This window comes from Callithrix jacchus, chromosome 20 (assembly GCF_049354715.1).
Source record: "Callithrix jacchus isolate 240 chromosome 20, calJac240_pri, whole genome shotgun sequence".
NCBI lineage: Eukaryota > Metazoa > Chordata > Mammalia > Primates > Cebidae > Callithrix > Callithrix jacchus.
This window is the reverse complement of record NC_133521.1, coordinates 42,311,746-42,335,728: the sequence shown is the minus strand read 5'-3', so window position 1 is coordinate 42,335,728 and position 23,983 is coordinate 42,311,746. Positions and strand designations below refer to the sequence as shown.

The following is a 23,983-nucleotide window of genomic DNA, read 5'->3' as shown; positions in this document are numbered from 1 at the left end:
CTCTGGGAGCCTCTGGCTGCCATGTAAGCAATCTAGGTGAGGCCACCATATAAAGAGACCAGAAAGAGTGAGACCAAAGTAGACAAGGAGGGAAAGAGAGAGAAAAAGATTGGGGGGCAGGGAAGAGAAGGGGAAAGAGTAGCGAAGGCAGGGAGAGAGGCAGAGGGGAGAGGGAGATGCTGGAGGAGGCCTCTGTGTGTTCTTCTCATGCCTTCAAGAGCCACCACCTGTCCATGACCATGTGACCACGCAGGAGCCGCAGGGGAGAGCTGCCGGGCTCAGCCCAATCCACCTACAGTTGTCCACCGTGATAAATATTGTCGGAAGCTGTGGCTTGGGACTGATTTGTTACTCAGCAATAAAGCACCTTCTTGTGGGCCTTTCGTCCTTCCTCCTGGCATTCTGGCTTCCCAGGGACCACTTCACCACCCTACCTGCATCCAAGAAAACACAAACCAGCCGGATGCAGTGGCTCACATCTGTAATCCCAATAATATGGGAGGCTGAGGTGCACAGTGGATCATGACGTCAGGAGATCGAGACCATCCTGGTCAACTTTTTGACCCATCTTAGTCAACCCCATCTCTACTAAAGATACAAAAATTAGCTGTGTGTGGTGGTGCTCCCCTGTAATCCCAGCTACTCAGGAGGCTGAGGCAGGAGAATGGCTTGAACCTGGGAGGTGGAGGTTGCAGTGAGCTGAGATTGTGCCACTGTGCTCCAGCCTGGCAACAGAGCGAGATTCCGTTTAAAAAAAAAAAAAAAGAAAGAGAGAGAGACATCGCCAAACCAAGGCAACAACTGATTGGCTGGGCAGGGAAGACAATTCAATTGGGGTAATTAACCTGAGCTTTGGATTCTTCACCTGGAAAATGGGGAGGGTCTCAACGTAGCCTGAGATGCTTCTGAAGCGGACGGGAAAGAACCCAGGTGAGGAAGTCAGCATCTGGCAGCAGGTCTTGTTTGGAGCTCATTGGCTCAGAGGCAAATTCTAACCACCTTACCAGGTGTGATGGCTGTGTAGGTACCCCTCCTGCACCGTCCCCGACAGGGAAAGGGCACACAACTGTGACTGGGCTTGTCTGCTGGGAGCCTTGCAAAACCCCAGCAAGGCAGGAGAGTGCCAGAAGGGAAACAGCTGGTTCTGTTCTTATAGTATTGTGATTGCATTTTTCTGATAGAGACAGCACACTACTTGCCATAATGTTTCCCTTGGCTTCTGTGTTTCTTTTCTAATCAAATTACCCCAATTGACACACATCTAAGCAAATAGTTTCATTTCGGGTCATGGGGAGGTATCGCTGCAATCAAGGATCTGAATGAAATTCCTGGCAAAATACAGTAATTAGAAACACAATGAAAGCAGAATTGAAATGTCCCAGCCTCCCACAACGCTAAAAGGATGTCTGGTTAATTTCCAAATTATATTTAGGATCAACGTGCAAGGGGTTTTTTTTTCATATGGGCAGAGAAATCAGGACCAGAGAGCATTATGGTAACCACACAGGAACAGGAACGGAATTATAAAACAGACCATACTCTAGCAAGCAGATTATTTTAATGTGTTTCAAGAATTGAATACTCTGTATGGAATTAAAAACAGAAAAAAAGCAACGTGCAGAAAATTAATTAAAAAGAGTTAAGACACAGAATAACTTCGAATGTCATAAAATCAGAAATACAGAAGCAACAAATTAAAAAACACACACGAAGGCAGATTTCAGTGACGTCGGCAGTCAGAACATACCCAATTAATCACAATCATCAACTATCTCGTTGATTTTGAAAGGGGGCTTGTGGTTGATGATTTAACCTCAATCCCTCCAAAGGACATGACTCCTTGCTTACATTACAAGCTATCTGTAAAGATGGCTTTAAGTCACTTGGAAAAGGTGGAGTCTCTTTTCTCAAAGGAAATAGACAAGGAAGGGGGTTATCTATCTGCTCTGCTCCCCCCGCCCCGCCGTTCCCCAATACCAAATGTGTACATTGATTCAACTCTAGTAACTAAGGCAACCAAAGGACAATTTCTTTTCTTTTCTTTTTCTGAGACAGTCTCGCTCTCACCCACGCTGGAGTGCAGTGGCGCGATCTCAGCTCACTGCAACCTCCACCTCTTGGGCTCAAGCGATTCTCCTTTCTCAGCCTCCCGGGTAGTGAGATGACAGGCGCCCATCACCAGGAACGACTAATGTCTGTACTTTAGTAGAGACAGGTTTTCACCATGTTGGTCAGGCTGGTCTCAAACTCCTGACCTCAGGTGAACCACCCGTATCGGCCTCCCTAAGTGCTGGGATTACAGGTATGAGCCACTGCGCCCAGATGCAAAGGACAATTTCTTGAGACCCCCCACACACCTTCTGAAGCCACACATACTATTCATGTTAAAAACAACAAGAAGAAATTAACAACTTCTAAAGCTAAAGACAATGATTCTGTAAAGTGCAAGAATGGTTCACTGTTTCTGCTTTTGTGGATTTCATGTTAAGAATACTTTAAAAGAAAGGGTGGACGGGAGTAAACCAGGACCCCAGTCATATATTTGATCAAGAAATGACCCGTATGGCAAAGGTGACACATGGACCAGCCCTCAGGTGTCTCTCCAACTCTGTGCACACCACTGAGGTAGGAGCTTTGGAAGAAACCCAGACCCTCTCAAGGGAGTTAAGGTTTCCTCTCAGCAAATCAGCTGAGGGTCTGAGACAGTTATACCCATCGGCCACATGCGACTTTGCATGCAAATTCAGGACATTCTAGAGCTGTACTGGATCAGCAACAAAGGGCAAGATCCAAGACAAAGCCACAGGAGGCGAGGTCCTAGTGCAGACCACTGGCCATTTGTTGTCCAGCACAAATCAAGGGGCTGGAGGAAGGGGATGAGGTGGAAAACCCCGGCAGGCATTCTACAAAACAGTTATTAGCGAATTGTATCAAAAAGTATCAAAACATTTCAAAAAACTCTTAAAACTGCCAGGCTTGGCAGAGGCACAGGACAGGGTCTGCACATGCCCACGGCGCTGCCCTATACTCCAGGCATTTATCCTGGAGGCCAGGATGCCACGCCCTTCCCTCCCCTCCCAGGCACTGAGAGTCCATGGAGACACAGGAGGTCCAAACCTCATCTGCACCTGCCTCTCCAGGTTTGGGAACCAGTGGGCGGGCTCCAGCCACAAACTCTGAGAGCCACAAGGCTCGTGAGATGCTGCTATACCACGGAGGACTAGGGTGAAGGACGAAGGTTGGTGGCGGCAGAGGTCCTTTCACTTCCCAATTGCTGCAAGTCACTGAACGGTCACTTGGCTTAGGAGCCAAGGTACACTGAACCACAGGTGAACACACCTGAGCTCACAAAGTAGGACCCTGGACCTCAGAGGATGAACCCCACTTCCCCCTCATCATTTGCGTGCCCACCTGAAAGCTGAACACCCCTAAGGGTTAGTTTTTGGGTCTCCATGAGGTCACTTTATCATGAGTGGGGCACTCAGTAAAAATATACACGTGGTTCTGCTCAGAGCAAGGTCTGAAGTCCCACTTGGTAGCCTCAATAAAATGGCAGAAGGATAAAAATACCAATTTCATGCCAAGTACAGTAAGTTGATAAAATAATCTCTGTGCATTTTAAACAGCAGAAAGATCTCTATAAGCAACAAGGGTTCATCAGCTGTAACTCTCTCCCTTCTGTTAGGGTGACACATTTATGTCTTAAGCAAACAGCTTTCCAACTTGGGTAAGGACCAAACCCCAAACTTGCAACTCACATGAAGTTACAACTTTAATTCTTGAGAAATGAGAAAAGCCCAAACCTAAACAGAAGCCTGCCAGGCGTATTTTGAAAGATTTAAAAAAATAACAAAGATACAGGTGTCCTCAACATTCCCGCAGAGCAGCCTGAAGCAGGGACGGTTTAACAACACGGTGACACGCGTGGCTCTTCCCATCTACAAATGGTAGCCTGCAGGAGCCTGTGCCTTCGTCACTCTGGTTTGAAGGCCTGCTATCGTGACTGTGCAGTTCAAATGGCCCCTGCATAGGTACAGCCCAAACTCTGCCCGTCGGAGTTAAGCACCGTTTTATTTTTTTGAGACAGGGTCTCACTTTGTCACCCAGGTTGGAGTGCAGTGGTATGACGTGGCTCACTGCAGCCTCAACCTCCCAGGCTCAGGTGATCCTCCCCCGTCAGTCTCCCAAGTAGCTGGGACTGCCGCATGTCCCGCCATCCCTGGCTAACCTTTTATATATATATTTTTTTGTGGAGATGGGATTTTGCCATGCTGCCCAAGCGTGGTCTCGTCCATTTTCAGTTAGACTGCACAGCAGAGTGACTTTTCAACTTACAAACACAAGTAACAAAACCCTGCCCCAGGTACACGTGGCACTCTTGTGCCCATCTATTGACCCCAACAAGCTCAAAAACCTTTCTTGTTACAGTGTAGTCACCAACAAATATTGAAAGTTGGCCCACAAGACGAAACTGGTTTATTCTCCTAAGGAGCGCTCCCAGCCCTATTCATATTAGATTCCAGGCCATGTAAATTATAAACCCCCTTAACAGTCTCAGGAGAGACCATAAAATTTTAGGCACAGGATGTCACATGTAACCCATGAGGCACAAGAGAATCAGAATGGGAGCCAGCAGTTCACACATCTCCAGGGACAAGTCCCAGAAGCAAAACACAGAAGAGCTGGCTTAGGCTAAAAACCAGCGGCTCTCCGCTCCCCAGGATCAAAGCTATCCTCTCCTCAAATCACTCACGGAGTCTTTCTATGTGCTTTCCCCAGCGGCCCGAGATTCAGGTCAAACCACCACCCATTTGTTCATAACCTAGGCTGAGCGGGGGAGGAGACTGTGTGCACCACTCCCCTGCCTTCTGAGGGACTTCAAGCAGTAAAACCTTTCCAGAATAGGAAGGAGGTGGGCTATCCCACAGTTGGCAGTTCTGCAAAACATGTTTTGTGGGGGCCTGGGACTAGATATGAGACAAAAAAGAGTTTCAGGCTCCAAGAAGTTTGGCAATGCTGGGTTAATGGAAGGGTAAATGAATGCAGGACTTCTCAGAGCCTTTCACACAGCAGCGCTGCAGAGCTCCAGAGCTCACAGCTTTTGGCTTTGTTTGTACGCCTTGCAGAACCTCTCAATAGTCTGTGCGCCTCCAGGGACGTCACATGCAAATGACTAGCTAGCAAAATATGCAGACTGCTCACCTCACTCGCAACGGAGGGCAGGCACTTGGCTATCGAAGCTTTCGGTCCCCCAAATGCTCTCATCTCTCCTGTAAGGCTACAGAAACAGACCAATGGAAACACAGTAAACCCTGTAGAGACGGGAAAGCGGGTGCAGTAAAGAAGCAGAAGAAACGGAAATAAATGTTAACGTTTTTCCTTGTCTAGTATCAATCTGAACACTTGATCCTCATCCACTTGGCCAGCTGAAAGCACTCTTAAAGGGCAAGAGACATTGATACCTGCTCCCAGAGCTGTCTGCAGGAAGACGTGTTAGACTGGGAATGAAGATGAAGCACATCCTGAGGTTTTCTGATCTCTGCCTTCAGCTGATTCACGCCTTCCTTGGCCCATGCTTAAAACGCACCACACTCCTAACCTCCCACAGTTCTGCGCATTTCTCATCCGCTCGGGCAGCCCAGAGCCCTCCTAAAGGGCAAGCGACACAGATACTAGCTCTAGGAGTCAGTGCACCCTAAAAGGGACGCCATCAGGGTATGAACAGCTCAGAGTCGAGGAGCCCTGACGCCCTGAGGAGCCTGGAGGGTATTTCATCTAACCCTGTGGCCAAGGGGGATGAACGAGGAAACAGGTCTATTTTTTCAAGAATTTGCCCAGCAGCGTGAAACTACTTAGCAGCAGAAAACTGGGGCGAGACCTGGCGTGGGAGTTGGGGGGAGACCTCCACTGCCTTCTCAGGGGTCCACACAGTGCCTCAAGATAAAGTCAGAGAACAATCACAAATTCTGTAGCGATCACTTTTTCTTTGCTGAGAAATAAACAGATTTGGGGAGCTGAGTACATCAGTAATACAAGATAGTGAGATCAGAAAAAAAGAAAGAAAGAAAGCCAAAGGAAAAGAATGCACCAATTACAGAGTAACATTTATAAAGAGCTTCACACCTATTTTCACTCTTGGTTGCCTGTAACCTTTTAGAATTCAAGGTTTCCAATGAGGAAAGCTGGAATTATTCAGAAGCAACGTTCACCTGCTATGGAGAATGGCGCCCTGCTGGGAAGTTGCCACAGCTCACGTGACGGTCCAGGGAGCTGCGTGGCCCCCGTCACTGACTCACTCCCTCACCCACCCACCCACCCACGCTCCTGGGAGTCTCTGTGCTCTCACTCATAAAACAAACACACCTGACTTTGCTGGTGATTCCCAGATGTGGCTGATGCCCAGAATTCCAAGAACCAGTTAAAATACAGTTTCTGGGCTGTATTTTAACGGCCCATCCCTGCTCCTCGTGGTTCTGGATTCCATAATTCTGAGGGGGCTCAGGAATCAGTATTCTTAAAAGCTGAGCCAGGTCTGGGGAGGCTTGGACTAGGTGATCTAAGATATATAGCCCTTTGAGGCCGCAAGCTTCACTACAAAAAATTCTGAGTAACCCAAGTGCCAGCTACTCTCAGGGGGACGGTGAGCAAGGACCCAACGAGGAATGGCAACATGGGACAAAGACCTGCAAAGGTACAAGGGGGTTACTCACTGCCTGGGCCCAGGGTTAGTTATTCGAGCAAGATTATGTGAAGTTATAGATAGTATTTAATTGGTTACTGTGATATCATAGAAATACCAAGAATCATAAAAGTAAAAAAAGCTGCTAAGTTGTACGTAATGTTTCCGGAATTCTAAGAAGTCGCTGCTGGTCTACAGGGGCCTGGGAGGTGACGACGGGGTCACTGGCCCCGATCCTGGGGCCTCTTGCCTTTGCCTTTTTTCTTCTTGTCCTCCGGCCGCGGCTCTAGGGCGCAGACACAGGCGGATCCGCCGGCGATGGCCTTGGGCAGGTCGACGCCCCTGCTCCACTTGTCAGCCTCGCGGTCGTACACCTGCACGGTCTTGGAGAAGGCAGTGTTCTCCCAGCTGTAGCCGCCCAGGATGTAGATGCGGCCCTCCCACACTGCCACGCCCGACTCGCTGTTGGCGTGCAGCAGCGGTGCCACGCGGGTCCACTGGTTGCACTGCGGGCTGTAGGCCTCCACGCCCAGCACGTCGAAGCGTTCCATGGACTCGATGTTGTCGTCACTGCCCCCGATGGAATAGATGCTGTCGCCCAGGCTGCACATGCTGTGCCAGCCACGTGCCGTGGTCATGGGCCGCCGCTCCTCCCACACGTCCGTCCGGTGGTCGTAGCACAGCAGGTTCTTGCGGTAGGGGCCGATTTGGTAGTCGTGGCCCCCTGAGATGTACACAAAGTCTTTGTAGATGGTGCCTGCGTGGCCGTATGTGAACCTGGAGAGTCGATGGGCACAGAGAGAGAGAGAGAGGGAGAGCTCAGGGCTGTGCCAGGCTTACCCTCCCTGAGCCTGGGAACGGCCTGCCATCTTAGGGGGCCATGAGAATTTAAGAATACTGGGAGTGGGTACCCCATGAATACTTCCTAGACAGCAGCTGTCATTAGCCAAGAAATGGCAGGTAAGGGCAGGGAAGGAGACAGCTTTGCAGTCAGGCCACCTGGGCCAGAACCCAGCTCCACCCTCTCTGAGTCTCCCTCACCCCATCTGGGAAATGGGGATAGTCACAGGACCACCACCCACTTCACAATGGCTGGAAATGATGAGGACAACGTGCTAGCAGGCCCACAGGCACCCGATGAATCACACATCAGAGAGGGAATCTGACATACGGCATAATTCTAACTGTGCTGGCGCTCGGGAAAAGTTTCGCCTAAACCATAGAGACAGCAAAATCAGTGGCTGCCAGGGGCTGTGGGGAGAGGGAAGGTAGGCTTGGATGCGGATTGCACGGGGGGCGTTTAGGGCAGTGAAATGATTCTCCATGATGGTATAATGGTGGATTCATGTTGCTCTGCGTTCCTCAAAACCCACAAAACTGTGCCAGGAAGTGGGAACCATCATGCAAACCAGTGAGTAAGAATGGATCAATAAGGCCAGATGCAGGGGCTCACGCCCGTCATCCCAGCACTTTAGGAGGCCAAGGTGGGCAGATCACTTGAGGTCAGGAGTTTGAGACCAGCCTGACAAACATGGTGAAACCCCGTCTCTACTAAAAATACAAAAATTAGCTGGGCATGGTCGTGTGCACCTGTAGGCCCAGCTACTCGAGAGGCAGAGGCAGGAGAATGGCTTGAGCCTGAAAGGCGGAGACTGCAGTGAGCAGAGATCGTGCCACTGCATTCTGGCCTGGATGACAGAGTGAGACTCCATCTCAAAAAATAGAAAAACAAAAACGTGAGCGCTTACCCCGCACACCTCTACCTCTTGGGATGTATTCCACAGCAAAGACTGGTTCAAAAAGCCCGCTGCTGGGTACGGCAACAGGGAGCTGGTGGGAAAAATGGTGTGCAGCTTTTGCTAATCCCACGACAATAACAAATGCTCGATACGTGCACATCTGGACCAAGGGAGACTGGGAGGGCGAGGGTCGCCCTGGGGCACTCCCTGCATGTGGGTGCAGGTTCACCAGCGGCACCGCATCTGCTCTGCACGGCAGTGCTGCGAAGCGGGCACGATGATCACCTCGCTCTACAGATGAGGAACTGAAGACCCACGCTTGCATTTCAGACCTAGCACAGATACCGCCATCTCTTTGAGTTCCTCCTGGGCAACCTCAGGGAGATCCTCAGGTCAGTCCCTCACCCTCTGAAAGTCGGTGAAGGTACAGACTCAGGCCACGGAGAAATGCATGTCTGTCGTGGTGGCAGAGCTGACCCTTGCCCTGAGTCTGAAACCGGAGCCTGGACTGCGCACCACCATGCCCTCTGCCCCTCCTCATGTACCTGCTGCTACCCACAAGCTGGAAGATTTCTTTCCTGGAACTGGAGGCCAACCTGCCCAGAATGTGAGGCACGTGGACTGAACTATGTCCCTAAAACCATCCCGCTTGGAGAGCCTTCCCCCAAGCCCCAGATCACCTTGGCAAGCCGGCCACATAGGACCAGGAGTCAGTCTTGGGACTGTACGTCTCTACTGAAGACAGTGCTCCGTTCTCATTCCGGCCACCGACGGCCACAAGCATGTCTTCGATGGAGGCAAGGTAGAAATCCACGCGGCGCTGGTTCATGAAGGCCACCTGTGGAAGTGAGACACCTGTACCTTCCCTTCCCCGAACACAAAACAGCATCAACATCTGGAGCTGCATTTCCCAAATGTGTCTGCGGAACACACAGCCCCGGAGGGTGAGATGGCAGCCAGGTGAGTTTGGCAAAGGGAAATGCACCTGAAGAAAAGGCCTTTTTCAGGTGGCCCCTCTGAGCCCCTGAGGTTGCCCTGAGACACCCTGAATCTAAAAGGGGGATGGAGATGCTCTGGATCTCCAAAACTTGTCTGGTCACGTGATCCGCCTTGTGGATGGGAACTCTGTGGGTCACGGGGTTCAGAACGGCTGATCTAGTGGTTTTCTGAAATAAAAATTCATCCTTCGCTTCCTGAATCAGATTTTTAAAATTAGTCCTGACCGCCAAAGCAGAGCAGGACATGGCATTCCACAGGAGATTAAACAGAAGAGGCCAGGCACGGTGGCTCACACCTGTAATCCCAGCACTTCGGGAGGGTAAGGTGAGCGGATCTTATAGGTCAGGAGTTTGAGGCCAGCCTGGACAACATGGTGAAACCCCGTCTCTACTAAAAATACAAAAATTAGCTAGGTGGGCACCTGTAATCTCAGCTACTCGGGAGGTCGAGATACCAGAATTGTCTGAAGCTGGGAGGTGGAGGCTGCAGTAAGCTGAGATTGTGCCACTGCACTCCAGCCTGTGCAACGGAACAACCGGGTCTCAAAAAAAAAAGAAAGAAAGAAAAAAGAAAAAGAAAGTAGAAGAGTCAACTTTTTTATTTTTTTGAGACTGAGTCTCGCTGTCTCCCAGGCTGGAGTGTGGCATAGGGTGGCACAGTCTCGGCTCACTGCAAGTTCAAGCAACTCTCCTGCCTCAGGCTCCTGAGTAGCTGGGATTACAGGTGTGCACTATGCCCAGCTATTTTTTTTATTTTTTAAAAATTTTTAAATTTTTACTTTTTAGTTAGAGATAGAGTCTCCCACAGTCGCCCTGGCTAGAGTGCAGTGGCCTGATCTTGGCTCAGTGCAACCTCCACTCCTGACTCAGCCTCCCGAGTAGCTGGGATTATAGGCATCTGCCATCACACCTGGCTAATTATTTGTAAAGATGAGGTTTTTAGTAGAGATGGGGTTTCACTATGTTGGCCAGGCTGGTCTTAAACTCCTGACCTTGAAATCCATCTGCCTCGGCCTCCCAAAGTGCTGGGATTACAAATGTGAGCCACCACACCCAGCCAATTTTTTGTTTTTTTAGTAGAGACAGGGTTTCACTATATTGGCCAGGCTGGTCTTGAACTCCTGACCTTAAGCGATGCGCCTGCCTCAGCCTCCCAAAGTGCTGGGATTACAGGTGTGAGCCACAACACCTGCCCTCTGTCCTTTTTTAAAAAAACAAATCCAAGCAGAACACACAGGGAGCAAGGTGCCGCCAGAGGGGCTCAGGCTGCCACCGCTGCCAAGCTTTGGGGAGGAGGATCCAAAGCCAGGGTCACCTTTACCCCTTTCTAGTAACAAGACTTTGACCTTGGAGGGTGGTCTCAGATTTCTGAGAATAAAATCAAAAGGTCAGCTGGAGTCCATTCTAACTGAGTTTTAAGCTGCGAACAGCACTGAGCTGGGGATGACGCTGAAGTGTGAGTACAAAGGCTGACATGGATGGTCCCAGGGAGCAGGGGACTGGAGAGTGCTCCCAGCAGAAAGCAGACACCTTCCCTACACCAGGGGCTTGCCAATCAACATGAGCTACCACACCCCACCACCCCAGGCCCTGGAAGGGCAGCGTCCCTCCATGAATTCCCAGAAGGGGAATCCAATGTGTGGTGAGGACGAGAATCTGAAACTCCCCGACTACGACTTAGCCGTGCTGGGACGAGACCTCAGGTCTGACATCGAGGCCCAGGCTCTTCCCGGAATCAGGCCACACTACATGCCCAACCGCAGGCGTGAGCCCTAGGGGACCCCTTAAACTACCTCCCAAAACGCTCCCAGAGGAGCCCCACAGGGACTCCAGTACCTGGGGCCCTGCACCACGGATCAAATATCTAAACCCATGCCACTGCCCAATATGGCAGCCGTGCCTCATGTGGCCGTATACACTTACACACCGATCAGTTACAGTGAAATAAAACTGAAAACTGACTTCTTCCGTCACAGCAGCCACATTTCAGGTGCTCAGTCGCCACGTGTGGCTGGGAAGTGCAGACAGAGGCCCTTCCATTCACACACAAAGCCCCACCAGGCAGCACTGCTCTGAACAATGACGGGCCCCCCTCGAAGGGGGTCGACCAGCTCCCTTGGCCCCTGTCCAGTGTGTGGGCCTGGGGCATGCCACCTGTCGCTTTATCGTCACACCTCGTTCAGCAGCAGGAGAGTTGTCAAGGCCCCAGAGAGGTAAGGAAAGTCAAGGCTAGCTTAAGAAAACCGAGAGAGTCCTCAAGAGAAAAGAAATAATCTGGCTTTAATCTCACCTTGATCCACTGTTTACAGCGGGGGTCATACCTATAAAGAAGATTGGAGGCTGCATCCCCTCCGTTGTCCCGTGAGAAGCTGCCGCCGGCGATGAAGATGAAGCCCCCCAGCACCGCCACACAGTGGTGGCTCCGCCGGGCGGGCAGCGGCGTCTCCTTGACCCATTGCTCGCTCTTGGCGTCCAGGTAGCAGGTGTCGTCACTGAGCTCCAGACACCCCTCGGAGACCTCGCCGCCCACGAACAGCAGGCGCTCCTGGTTGGTGCGCAGCGCCGTGCGCTTGGTCTGCATGACGGGCTGGGCCGCCACGTTGTTGTGGTAGCGCAAGGCCTCCTCGATGAAGCCCTCGCAGTTGGCCTCCTTGGGCAGCAGCGAGCACACGGCCGGCTTGACGCGGTGCAGGAGGTCGTTCTTGGGGATGAGCGGGAAGTGGATGTTCTCCAGCACCTGGCGGGCGTGGGCCTCGCGCTCCGGCTGCTGCGTCAGCCACTGCAGGGCGGCCTGCAGGAGGTCGTGCTCACACTCCCGCTGCACCTCGCTGCTGCTCAGGTAGACACACAGCTTCTGCATGGAGACATTCTGCAGGAAGTCGGGCGTGAAGGACAGCGTGCCAAAGTGGTTCAGGATGAAGCCGTCGATGAAGGCGTCCAGCCGCTTCAGGCTGTAGATGGAGGCCAGCTCCTGCAGGTACAGGTAGTTGTCCTCGCTCACCTCCTGCTCCAGGTACTCACAGCAGAAGTCCACCACCGTCCAGATCTGCAGCAGGTGGGCCGTCTCCAGGACATAGTCAATGTTGCCGCCGTCCAGCACCAGCTCCCCGCCATACAGGAAGTCCACCACGGCTTTGAGCCCGATGTAGGAGGCGCCGATCAGCTCCACCTCCTTCTGGAAAGCTTCCCGCATGCCGATGGTAAACATGGAGTTGAAGTAGTCGCTGCACACGGCCAGCAGGTTACGGTGGGCTGGCACGCGCTGCTCATCGGCCACCAGGACGATGTCGCAGAAGAGGCCGCGGAGACGCTGCTCGTTCAGCCGCTGCAGCACGGTGGTTGAGTGGTCGGCCCAGCGGTACACCTAGACAGAGAACACAGGTCAGAGATGGCACAGCAGCCTGCTCGGTCCTGGACCAACCCAGTGGGTCCTGACCGGCATTCTCAACAAGACGTAACGGAAGAAAGCAGGAAATAAAATGCTGCGTCAGAGGGCGCTGCAGGAGGTATAGGTGTTTCTGCGTACGCATGTGTATCGTGTTTGTTTCCGTTTTCTTTTTTTTCTCTCTCTGTCACCCAGGCTGGAGTGCAGCGGCATGATCTCGGCTCACTGCAACCTCTACCTCCTGGGTTCAAGGATTCTCCTGCCTCAGCTTCCCAAGTAGCTGGGACTGTAGGCATCTGCCACCACACCCAGCTAATTTTTTGTATTTTGAGTAGAGACAGGGTATCACCGTGTTAGCCAGGATGGTCTCGATCTCCTGACCTTATGATCTGCCCACCTCGGCTTATGCATACTTGCTGTCTCTCTTTTTATCTGAGACAGAGTCTTGCTCTGTCACCCAATCTGGAGTACAGTGGCATGATCTCAGCTCACTGCAACCTCTGCCTCCTAGACAGAGGATGGCTACAGCCTGGCTTGGCCAACATGGTGAAACACTGTTACTACTAAAAATACGAAAATTAGCCAGGCTTGGTAGTGTGTGCCTGGAATCCCAGCTACTCGGGAGCCTGAGGCAGGAGAATTGCTTGAACCCAGGAGGTGAAGGTTGCAGTGAGCTGAAATCACGCCACTGCATTCCAGCTTGGGAGACAGAGCAAGAACTCTGTCTCAAAAAGAAAACCCAGAAAACCCCCAAACCAAACAAGACAGTTCAAGTCAGGCATGGTGGCTCATGCCTGTAATCCCAATGCTTTGGGAGGACGAGTTGCGAGAATCAGTTGAGGCCAGGAGTTCAAGACCAACCTGGGCAACAAAGCGAGATTCCTGGCTTTACAAAGAAGATAAAAATGAGTGTGGTGGCATGCGCCTGTAGTCCCAGCTGCTCAGGGGGCAGAGGCAGGAGGATCGCTCAAGCCCGGGAGCTTGGGGCTGCAGTGGGCCATGACTGTGCCACTGCACTCCAGCCTGGGCAACAAAGCGAAATCCTGTCTCTACATAAATAAATAAATAAAAGATAAATTCCACATAGGGAGAAACAGAAGATTCAAAACTATCGCATAGCTAGCTGGTCTATTCAAGGGTGACTGAGGTAAAGACCTGGCTGGGCACTAGGCCAGAAAAGGGAAAATGTAGTGGGAGGAAGGAAACTGACCAAGGACTATTAGGTATTAGCAGCTAAGGGTTGAAATTTTTTCTTTTTTTTTTTTGAGACGGAGTCTTGCTCTGTCGACAGGCTGGAATGCAGTGGTGCAATCTTGGCTCACCACAACCTCCGTCTCCTGGGTTCAAGCGATTCTTCCACCTCAGCCTCCCAAGTAGCTGGGACCATAGGCGCGTGCCACCACACCTGGCTAATTTCTGTATTTTTAGTAGAGACGGGGTTTCATCATGTTGGCCAGGATGGTCTCGATCTCTTAACCTTGTGATCTGCCCACCTCGGCCTCCCAAAGTGCTGGGATTACAGGTGTGAGCCACCACACCCGGCTGGGGTTGAATTTTTTTTTTTTTTTGAGACAGGGTCTCACTCTGTTGCCCAGGCTGGAGTGCAGTGGCACGATCACAGCTCACTGCACCCTTGACCTCCTGGGCTCTAGTGATTCTCCCACCTCAGCCTCCTGAGTAGCTGGGACTACAGATGTGTGCCACCATGCCTGGTTAAGATAAGAAATTTTCTGCAGAGACAAGGTCTCACTATGTTGCCCTTGACCTCCTGTGCTCAAGTGATTCTCCCACCTTAGCCTCCTGAGTAGCTGGGACTACAGGTACACACTACCACACCTGTCTGATTTCTTTTTTTTTTTTTTAGCAGAGTTTCACTCTTGTTGCCCAGGCTGGAGTGCAATGGTGCGATCTTGGCTCACAACCTTTGCCTCCCAGGTTCAAGTGAACCTCCTGTCTCAGCATCGCAAGTAGCTAGGATTACAGGCATGTGCCACCATGCCTGGCTAATTTTGTATTTTTAGTAGAGACAGGGTTTCCCCATGTTAGTCTCAAACTCCCAATCTCAGGTGATCTGCCCACCTTGGCCTCCCAAAATGCTGGGATTATAGGCGTGAGCCACTGCGGCCGGCCCACCTGTCTGATTTTTGTAATTTGGAGGGACAGGGTTTCCCTAAGCTGCCCAGGCTCTGAATCCTTAAAAACTACTTCTTAACATGTGTCCTCCAGCAGTGGGTTTTATTTGTTCTTCCCCTTTGAATCTTCTTTTCCTTGCCGTGTATGCATTTGTCGTTGAGCCACTCTATCTCCCTGTGGGATTTCCACGTCTAGTCAATTCCAAGAGCAATTGCTCTGTCCACATTACAGGAGCAGGCCGTGTTCTCACAACCTGCAGAGGATGCCATGCAGATATCACCTTCCAAGTGCAGAGAGCCAGGCTCCACTGCTCTTCCGTGACAGGCTGGCTTTTTGGTTCACAGGTGACGTGCATGGGTATCTCTGTTTATCCTGGTTACTCAGAGAGAGAGCCAGGTTGGCCTACAATGGGCTTTTAAAAAAAAATATCTCATTTTTAGAAACAGGGTCTTGCTCTGTCGCCCAGGCTGGTGTGTAGTCGTAGATCAGAGGTCACTGCAGCCTCAAACTCCTAGGCTTGGCTGGGCACAGAGGCTCACTCCTGGAATCCCAGCACTTTGGGAGGCCGAGGTGGGTGCATCAACTGAGATCAGGAGTTCGAGACTAGCCTGGCCAACATGGTGAAAGCCCATCCGTATTAAAAACACAAAATTAGTGCTCGTTTCGGCAGCACATATACCAAAATTGGAACAATACAGAGAAGATTAGCTTGGCCCCAGCACAAGGGTGATACACAAATTCGTGAATCGTTCCATTTTTTTTTTAAGGGTATAAAAAAGGAAATTAAGAAAAAAAAAATACAAAATTAGCTGGGTATAGTGGCGCGTGCCTGTAATCCCAACTACTCGGGAGGCTGAGGCAGTAGAATTGCTTGAACCCCGGAGGCAGAGGTTGCAGTGAGCTGAAATCACCCCATTATATTCCAGCCTGGGCAACAAAAGCAAAACTCCATCTCAAAACCAAACCAAAACGAAACAAAAACTCCTAGTCTCAAGCAATCCCTCCGCTTCAGTCTCCTCAGCAGCTGTGACTATAGGTGTGTGTCACCATGCCCGGCTATTTTTTACTTTTATTTTCTGTAGAATTGGGGTCTCACTACATTGCCCAGGCTGGTCTTGAGCTCCTGAGTTCAAACAATCTTTCTGTCTCAGCCTCCCAATGTGCTCGGATAACAGGTATGAGCCACTGTGCCAGGCCTCAGCTTCTAATTAAGCAGGAATCCTTTGTGTTCCTGCAGACACTGACTGGAGGACCCTCTTGGGTGTGAGCTAAAGGAAGGAAATTAATTGATCAAGTAATAGTGCCGGCTTAGTGGCCTGAGAGATGCGAGTAATGGCATAAGGCTATCTGCCAGCCCGGCCCGGCCGTCTCCACACTGGTAGGATGCTGGCCCTGCCATGTTTAGATGGAGACACACAACTCCAGACTTCAGTGTAAAGAGGGGAAGGGCCCCAGGGGCAGGCCTTGGGAAAGCCCCAGCTAACAGCTGCCAAGAGGGAAGCCATCACTCCAGTGAGCTGGAGCAGGGGCAAGAGCAGTGTGGTTTTATAGGATATTACAGGGTATCTGTTCTAAGTGGGCTGGAGTGACACTGTACACGGGTCTCAGCTGCAACCTGCTTCTGGTGTTTTAGCACAGCTGCATAGATGACAACTTCCCAAAAACACACACACACGATTTCCCTTTTTTTCCCCCTATATGGAGTCTTGTTCTGTCGCCCAGTCTGGAGTACAGTGGCTCGATCTCGACTCACTGCAACCTTCACCTCAAGTTCAAGTGATTCTCCTGCCTTAGCCTCCTGAGTAGCTGGGATTACAGGCACGTGCCACCACACCCAGCTAATCTTTGTTTGTTTCTTTTTTCAGATGGAGTTTTGCTCTTGTCGCCCAGGCTGCAGTGCAATGGTGAGACCTCAGCTGCCTGCAACCTCTCCCTCCCTGGTTCAGGTGATTCTCCTGCCTCAGCCTCCTAGGTAGCCAGAACTACAGGCGTGCATCACTATGCCTGGCTAATGTTGTATTTTTACGAGAGACAAGGTTTTGCCATGTTGGCCAGTCTGGTCTTGAACTCCTGACCTCAGGTGATCCGCCAGCCTCGGCCTCCCAAAGTGCTGGGATGACAGGCATGAGCCACTGCACCTGGAATGCAGCATGTGCAAATATATATATATACACACTACATACATACATACATTCATTTATTTTAAGTAGAGGCAGGGTTTCACCATGTTGGCCAGGCTGGTCTCCAACTCCTGACCTCACATCATCCACCCACCTCAGCCTCCCGAAGTATTGGGATTACAGGTGTGAGCCACTGCAGCTGGTTGATTTCCCAATTTTAAGGGACAATTTTAAGGTAACAGAGTGTCAGCATTTCAGGTAATTTAGAAACTCCAATCCACAGCATTCTCTGGTGGCAGGAGTCCTGTTCATTTCTGTATTTCTTATTTTAGTACCTTAATCAAATGCAAGGCCGAGCAGAGGGAGAAACTCAGGTAGTCAGGGGCTTATACCTGGGAGGAGGTAGGAGGTCCAGGGTATTAGATGTGGAAAATGAATTGAGCCTCAGCATGGAGCAACACATTGTTGTTGTTTTTTTTGAGACAGGGTCTTGCGTGGCCACACAGGTTGGAGTTCAGCGGTGCAATCATAACTCACTGCAACCTCTGCCTCCTGGGCTCAAGCAAACCTCCCACCTCAGCATCCCGAGGATCTCGGACTACAGGTGTGTGCCACCATGCCCAGCTAATTTTTGTATCTTTTGTAGAGATGAGGTTTAGCCATGTTGTCCAAGCTGGCCTCAAACTCCTCAGCTTATGAGATCCTCCCGCCTCGGCCTCCCAAGGTGCTGGGGTTACAGGCGCCACCCACTGTGCCTGGCTGAGCAACACATCTTTTAGGGCAGACAGGTGAGCAGTGTGGGCACACGGTGGGGAGACTCCGACATGCTGAGAATGAACAGTCTACCACTTCAAACTACACACAGCAACACAGTGCGTCTCAGAGGCACAATGTGGAGCAAAAGAAACCAGACACACCCCAGATCCTGTTTAAATGAAGCTCAAAAGCAGACTGAATCACTGTGGTGGGGCTAGGACAGTGACTCTCTTGAGTGTACCGTCTGGGAGGCTTTTGTAGGGTTCTGTTTTTTGCCCATCTGGCTGCTGGTAATAGGTGTGTTTAACGTCTAGAAATTCACAGGTACACTTCTGATTTGGGCACTTCTTAAAAATAAAGTTAGAAACAGGCTGGGTGCAGTGGCTCATGCCTGTCATCACAGCACTTTGGAAGGCCGAGGCAGGTGGATCACAAGGTCAAGAGATTGAGACCATCCTGGCCAACATGGATAAATCCTGTGTTTATTAAAAATACAAAAATTAGCCAGGTATGGTGGTGTGCACCTGTAGTCCCAGCTATTTGGGAAGGCTGAGGCAGGAGAACTGCTTGAACCTGGGAGGCAGAGGTTGCAGTGAGCCAAGATTGTGCCACTGCACTCCAGCCTGGCAGCAGAGTGAGACTCTGCCTCAAAAAAACACACAAAAAAGTGAGAAACATCATCAAGTGATACCGAAACCTAAGAAGTTTGGTTCGGAGAGAAACAAAGTCAGGGTCCTGGTGTTAAGGGACAAAGATTTCCAGTGCCGTCAGACTTAGAAAGCAGCACTGTCTCCCAGGCCAGGCCCTCAAACAAAGCCCTTCTGAGCGAGCAGCGAGACCTTGCTGCGTTCTCACATTCGATAAAGCTGGACTTGGCAGGAACCTTCTTGGTGAACTCACGTGGGAATAGGAGGTCATTTCTCAGGAGAGCCAACCTCTCCTGAAAACGACAGCCAGTTTTTCTTTTAGAATCTGTAGGCTCTTTTCTCCCCCCTTTTTCTCAAATCTATAGGCGGCTCCCAACTCCCTTCGTCTACAGCAGTGTTTGTCTTTTTTCATTATCATCCCCGCAGGGAGGCTTTTGAGATTTTTCCCCTAATAGCCTTCCCAGCAAAATTTTACCACCACAGTGTGCTCATGTACTGTGTATATATAATTGTGTCTTACGCATAAAAGGAGTAAAATTCCTTCCACCCTCCCAAGAACCAATTTTCACCCACTTCAGGGCAATATCATACTCATTGAGAATCTATGATCTGAGGTAGCCAGAAAATTTAACCTCCAAAAGGGATACCTCTACACAACAGAAGGCACTATTAATATTTATAAGGAGACAGTTGTAACCAGGAACCTCATGCCAATGCCCCCACCTCCCCTACCCCCAATCTTTACCAACAGCAGCTGTGGGGACCGAGTCTGTTGAAAGTATAGCAGCCTGGATCTTGCTCTTGGATTTCAATGGGGCAGGTGGGGCCAGGCTACATATTTCTAATTAAAACTCCCCCAGTAGCTTGGCTCTGGGAACTCATCCTCACTTGCTGTTGGTTCCCAGGGAGTTATGACTGGGGACGAGGACTCCAGGCCCTTAAGCTCCAGGTACACAGTGTGCTGTCCTCACCCTAAGGTAGAAGGCTGGGTTCTCCATGGACCTGTCCTTGGAGTTTTTGAGCCCCCATGTGGGTATGGGAATCCCAGTTTTCTTCCTGTGCCACCCTCCTCCTCAGGGTGATCAATGAGTCAAGTTTTCACACAGAGAAAGCTCTGGAATGTCACACCAAAAAACGAAGACCTCTGGCCATAGCATCTCTAACGTCCCTCGTATTTCCCACTGAGTTTGTGATAGTCTCCTCTCCTTGCCCATTTCTACCTTTACTTGTCATTAAGATTAACAACACCAATGACGGAAAAATTAGTCTGTGATTAGAAATGAGTGAATCAGAAAAAGGATCACACTTGTAGGCGATTTTGCACAGGTGGTGAGGGAACATCCACAGACCTTTGATGATTCGCTGATCTTGTATGGCCGAGACACCCGAGTCTGCCTGCTTCCCTCCATCATTAAAGAGATCTCAGCCCTAGGAGAAGAACAGGATTTCTGAGCATGCAGTGGTGACTCTAAGTCATTCATTAATTTCAGGCCCTGCTGGCAGATACCCAGGACGACAGTGAAAACAGTCACACGGAGGAAGGAGGGAGGGAGGACGGTGCACTACAAAGAACTCTTTTAGGCTGAGTTGAGAAAAAGGCTGTTAGAATTGGACGGAATATTTAACTCGCATTCCTTTATCATCTAAAATCCACCAACAGCATGACATTTTCTCCATTTCCTACAGATAATGACCTTTTGCCCACGTCAAGGTTATAAAGATATGATTTCGGAGCCCAGACGACAGCCCTGGAGCCAAGCTAAGGGACTGACCTGTGCCACTTAACCCCCACAAAGCTTACACTTGGCCAGGATGACATTGTTTATCCCATTTCCCAGATGAGGATATTGATCTGACGGTCACAAGGCACGTAAATGGCTGAGAATCACACCTGGGTCTGTCCAGCTTCAAAACCTGGACCCATCACATGACACACTGCTGAGTGAGGCCCAGGGTTTGACAGTATCACGCTTTAAAAATTCATGATGTGGGGGAGCATGGTACAGTAAGGACTACCGCGTTCACAGTACATTCTAGACACACACTGTCCCATCACTCAGTCCCCACTGCAACCCCAAGAGGCCAGCACTGCAACTGGAGGATGCTGAGAGCCGTGAGGTGACATAAGCTGCCCACTGTTACACAGCTCAGGGAAGCTTCCAGGCTCTTAACTCTTAGGATACACTGCCTGGCCCTTGGGTGGGGAGATGCCTCCAGGCAGAGTTGGTGGGGGGAGGTCCTTCAAAAAAGGAGGAGAACGCAGAGAAGGGACTTTGCCAACTAACACTAGTAAAAGTCACATACTGAGGTTTTAAAGGGGATTTTTTTCCCCCTGCTATTTAAGTTCATGAGAAGAGTCTGTTACCTATTGAACAAACAGCCTTTACTAACACAGAACAAGGTGACAAGAAGTCAGCACTGTTCTTAGATAACTGGGGACTCCAGTGTTCCCATGGGAGGAGTGAATTAGGGCACAGTCCGTCCTGTGCAACTGCCCTAGGGAGAGAAGGGGCAACTAGATTTGCTCGACTAACTAGGAACTTCGTGGCAGTGACAAGCTGTTCCCACCCCCGGCCCTCCCCACTGCTGGAGAGCCCAGATGCCGCAGGGCCCAGAGAGGGAAGAGAAGAAAAGCAGCGTTGGTGCAGTGCCCACCGCGGCCCCGACTTCATTCCACCTTCACCCTCCGAGACAGGTGCCACCGTGGCTCCCACAGTGACACCCGGTGCTCGGGTGCCCCAGGGGGGAGGCCCAAGGTCACAGAGCAGAAAGCAGCAGGTGTCCTTTCTCTCCACCACCCCAGGCAGCCTGCCCGGGCTCAGCTTGGCCCTCTAACGTTCATCGCTTTCTTTTCTAGGCCAAGATACCTAGAGAGAGTTTCCGGGGACGGAGGCTCCTCGCCGTCTCCTGCAAGTGGGTGGGGTGGGGGCTGATTTCCACCTGTGTTGGACGTCAGCAGCCTCCGACACTTTCCGGAAGCAGGTGAAGGGTCAAGGCCAGCACAGTGACAATCCCAAGTCACTGTAGGAGGTCTTCCAGTAAACACGGGACGCAGGCCTCATCCGGACCGGAGGTTTCCCAGGGAGCCTCCTCCCCAAGCTCCCTCTCGACCTCAGCGTGGGAGGAAGCGACGCTGCGGACACCGACTCGCCGGTGGGGTCTCCTGGGGCGCCGCTGTCGCTCGCTCGGACCCCGCGGCCCGGACGGAACTCGGCGCAACGGCCGCCCGGGCAGGCTTGAGCCGCCGGCGAGGAGGCGGAGTCGGGACGGCCCTCAGCGGGAGCCACTCACCTGCCACGCACGGGGCGGGCCGCGCAGGCCGCACCTGTGTCACCTGCGGGGGCGGCGGCCCCTCTCCCGGCCGCGGCGCCCCCACCTGCCCACCCGCCCGCCCCGGCACCAAGGGGCGCAAGGGGTCGCGACTCGCGCGGGCCGGGGACTCTCCCGATCTCCGCCCGCCCCCCGCCCCGGCCGGGCGCGGCTTCCCGGCGGTCCTGGGCTGCAGGGTGCGCGCGCGCGGAGGCCCACCTGGCAGGACGCGCTACGGGAGCGGCGCGGGCAGCCCGGGCGGCGGGGCCGGGCGGTCGGGGCGGCGGGGCCCGGGCGCAGGAGCCCCCCAGCCTGCCCGCTGAGCAGCCATGGCTCCGCCAGGAAGTGCGAGGCCGAGGGCGGAGGCGGCGCGCGCGGCCAATGGCGGCGGCCGCGGGGAGGCGGGGCCGGGCGGCGCGGGGCGGGGCCTGCGGCCGGGGGCGGGGCGCGAGGGCCACGGGGTGGGCTCGCGGGGTGGGCGTCCTCGTCGTCCGCGACCCTGGGACTCTCGGTGTCCGCCCCCACCCCGCGACGTCCGACTCGGTCCCTTCAAAGGCAGGCCGCAGCCTTGCCGCGCGAAATGCGCCCCGGTGCCACCCACCGTCCCAGGCGCCAGGCCACGGCGTGGACGGGACACGCAGGGCCACGGCCCTTGAGGGACCAACGCGTGCTCTGGGACCTCCTTGCTGGCCCGGAGTCGCCGGGGCGGGCACCGCGCTTCTTCTCGCCTTCGGAGCTGGGCTGGAGCGTCCCTGCGGCCCCCCTGCGGCGAGGCCTTTGTGGACGACTGTGCTTAAAGTCTTAGCCCTCTCTCTCGCCACCCAGCTTCCTACCGCACGCTTCACTGGAGCTCTTATCAGAGTCTAATATTCCAAATAATGTACTAGTTTATCCGGTTTATTGCCTCTCCTCCCTAACCAGAAACGCTTCAGGGCAGGGTTCACTGTCAGTTCTACTCCTGGCTGGGTCCCCAAGACTGGCACAGAGTAGGTGCTCAGTAAACATGTGTGGAATGAATGTATATAGCCTTCATCCATCGACGCATCAACTGTCACACTTCGCTCATGCTACAGCGGGATGAACCTGGAAGACGTAATATTTAGTGAAAGAAGCCCGACACACAAAAAAACACACATTGCTTGATTCCATGTGTGTGAAATGTCGGGAACAAGCCAAGCCATAGAGACGGAAAATAGGTGAGTGGGTTGCCAGGGGCGAGGAGTTGGTAAAACAAGAAATGGCTGCTGAAGGATCACGGATTTCTTTCGTGTACTGCTCACTGCAGCCTCCACTTCCCAGGCTCAAAGGATCCTCCTGCCTCAGCCTCCCATGTAGCTGGGATCACAGGTGTAGGATGCCACACCTAGCTATTTTTTTTCTTTTCATTATTTTTTCTTTCTTTTTCTTTTTCTTTCTTTCTTTCTTTTTTTTTTTTTTTTTTTTTTTTTGAGACAGAATCTCGCTTTGTCACCCAGGCTAGAGTGCAGTGGCACTGCAGCCTCTGTCTTCCTGGTTCAAGCAATTCTCCTGCCTCAGCCTCTTGAGTAGCTTGGATTACAGGCACCTGCCCATATGCCCAGCTAATTTTTTTGCATCTTTAGTTTGGGGTTTTGCCATGTTGGCCAGGCTGGTCTTCAATTCCTGACCTTGTGATCCACCCACCTCAGCCTCCCAAAGTGCTGGGATTACAGGCATGAGCCACCACACCTGGCCCTTTTCTTTGATTTTTAGAGAGACAAGGTCTCAGTATGTTGTTCAGGCTGGTCTTCAACCCCTTGGCGCAAGCGATCCTCCTGCCTCAGTCTCCCAAAGTGCTGGGATTACACGTGTGAGCCAGCACACTCAGCCCAATTACAGGATCTTTCTTATTTTTATTTTTATTTATTTAATTAATTTATTTTTTTGAGTTTGTCACCCAGGCTAGAGTGCAATGGCTCAATCTCAGCTCAATGCAACCTCCACCTCCTGGGTTCAAGCTATTCTCCTGCCTCAGCCTCCCGAGTAGCTGGGATTACAGGCACCCACCACCACTCCTGGCAAATTTTTGTATTTTTAGTAGAGACAAGATTTCTCCATGTTGGTCAGGCTGGTCTCAAACTCCTGACCTCAGGTGTTCCACCTGCCTTTGCCTCCCAAAGTGCTGAGATTGCAGGTGTGATCAAGGATCTTTAAATGATGTTCTCGTTGACAGGATAGCTGTCCCCCATCCCTCCCTCT

General features: G+C 51.8%; 1 protein-coding gene and 1 non-coding gene across 5 annotated transcripts; one reads left to right on the top strand and one right to left on the bottom strand.

The window, feature by feature from the left end:
- Positions 1-1,541: 1,541 nt before the first annotated feature.
- Positions 1,542-22,121, bottom strand: KLHL36 (kelch like family member 36). Of its 4 annotated transcripts, none has more exons than XM_017967008.4 (5): positions 21,986-22,121; positions 19,807-19,885; positions 11,707-12,780; positions 9,099-9,256; positions 1,542-7,456 (listed from the first exon to the last, which is right to left on the bottom strand). In XM_017967008.4, exons 2-5 carry the CDS (start codon positions 19,867-19,869, stop codon positions 6,901-6,903), a joined length of 1,851 nt encoding a protein of 616 aa, XP_017822497.1. In that variant the 5' UTR covers positions 19,870-19,885; positions 21,986-22,121; the 3' UTR covers positions 1,542-6,900. The 4 variants fall into 4 exon arrangements, with proteins under 4 accessions (XP_017822497.1, XP_035137510.1, XP_017822498.1 ...); XM_035281619.3 differs by lacking the exon at positions 21,986-22,121 and adding an exon at positions 21,749-21,947; XM_017967009.4 differs by lacking the exon at positions 21,986-22,121 and adding an exon at positions 21,325-21,669.
- LOC118149842 (U6 spliceosomal RNA) lies at positions 15,589-15,695 on the top strand. The gene has a single exon (XR_004737552.1). It is a non-coding gene; the product is annotated as a U6 spliceosomal RNA (small nuclear RNA).
- Positions 22,122-23,983: the final 1,862 nt, after the last annotated feature.

What these genes read in the sequence shown, in the direction of transcription:
- KLHL36 (XM_017967008.4), bottom strand. Translation starts at nt 19,869, where the DNA reads ATGATGGAGGGAAGCAGGCAGACTCGGGTGTCTCGGCCATACAAGATC. An exon ending in GCTGTAAACAGTGGATCAAG is followed by an intron (nt 9,257 to 11,706) that starts GTGAGATTAAAG and finishes TCACTTCCACAG; the next exon opens with GTGGCCTTCATGAACCAGCG. An exon ending in TATGTGGCCGGCTTGCCAAG is followed by an intron (nt 7,457 to 9,098) that starts GTGATCTGGGGC and finishes TCGACTCTCCAG; the next exon opens with GTTCACATACGGCCACGCAG.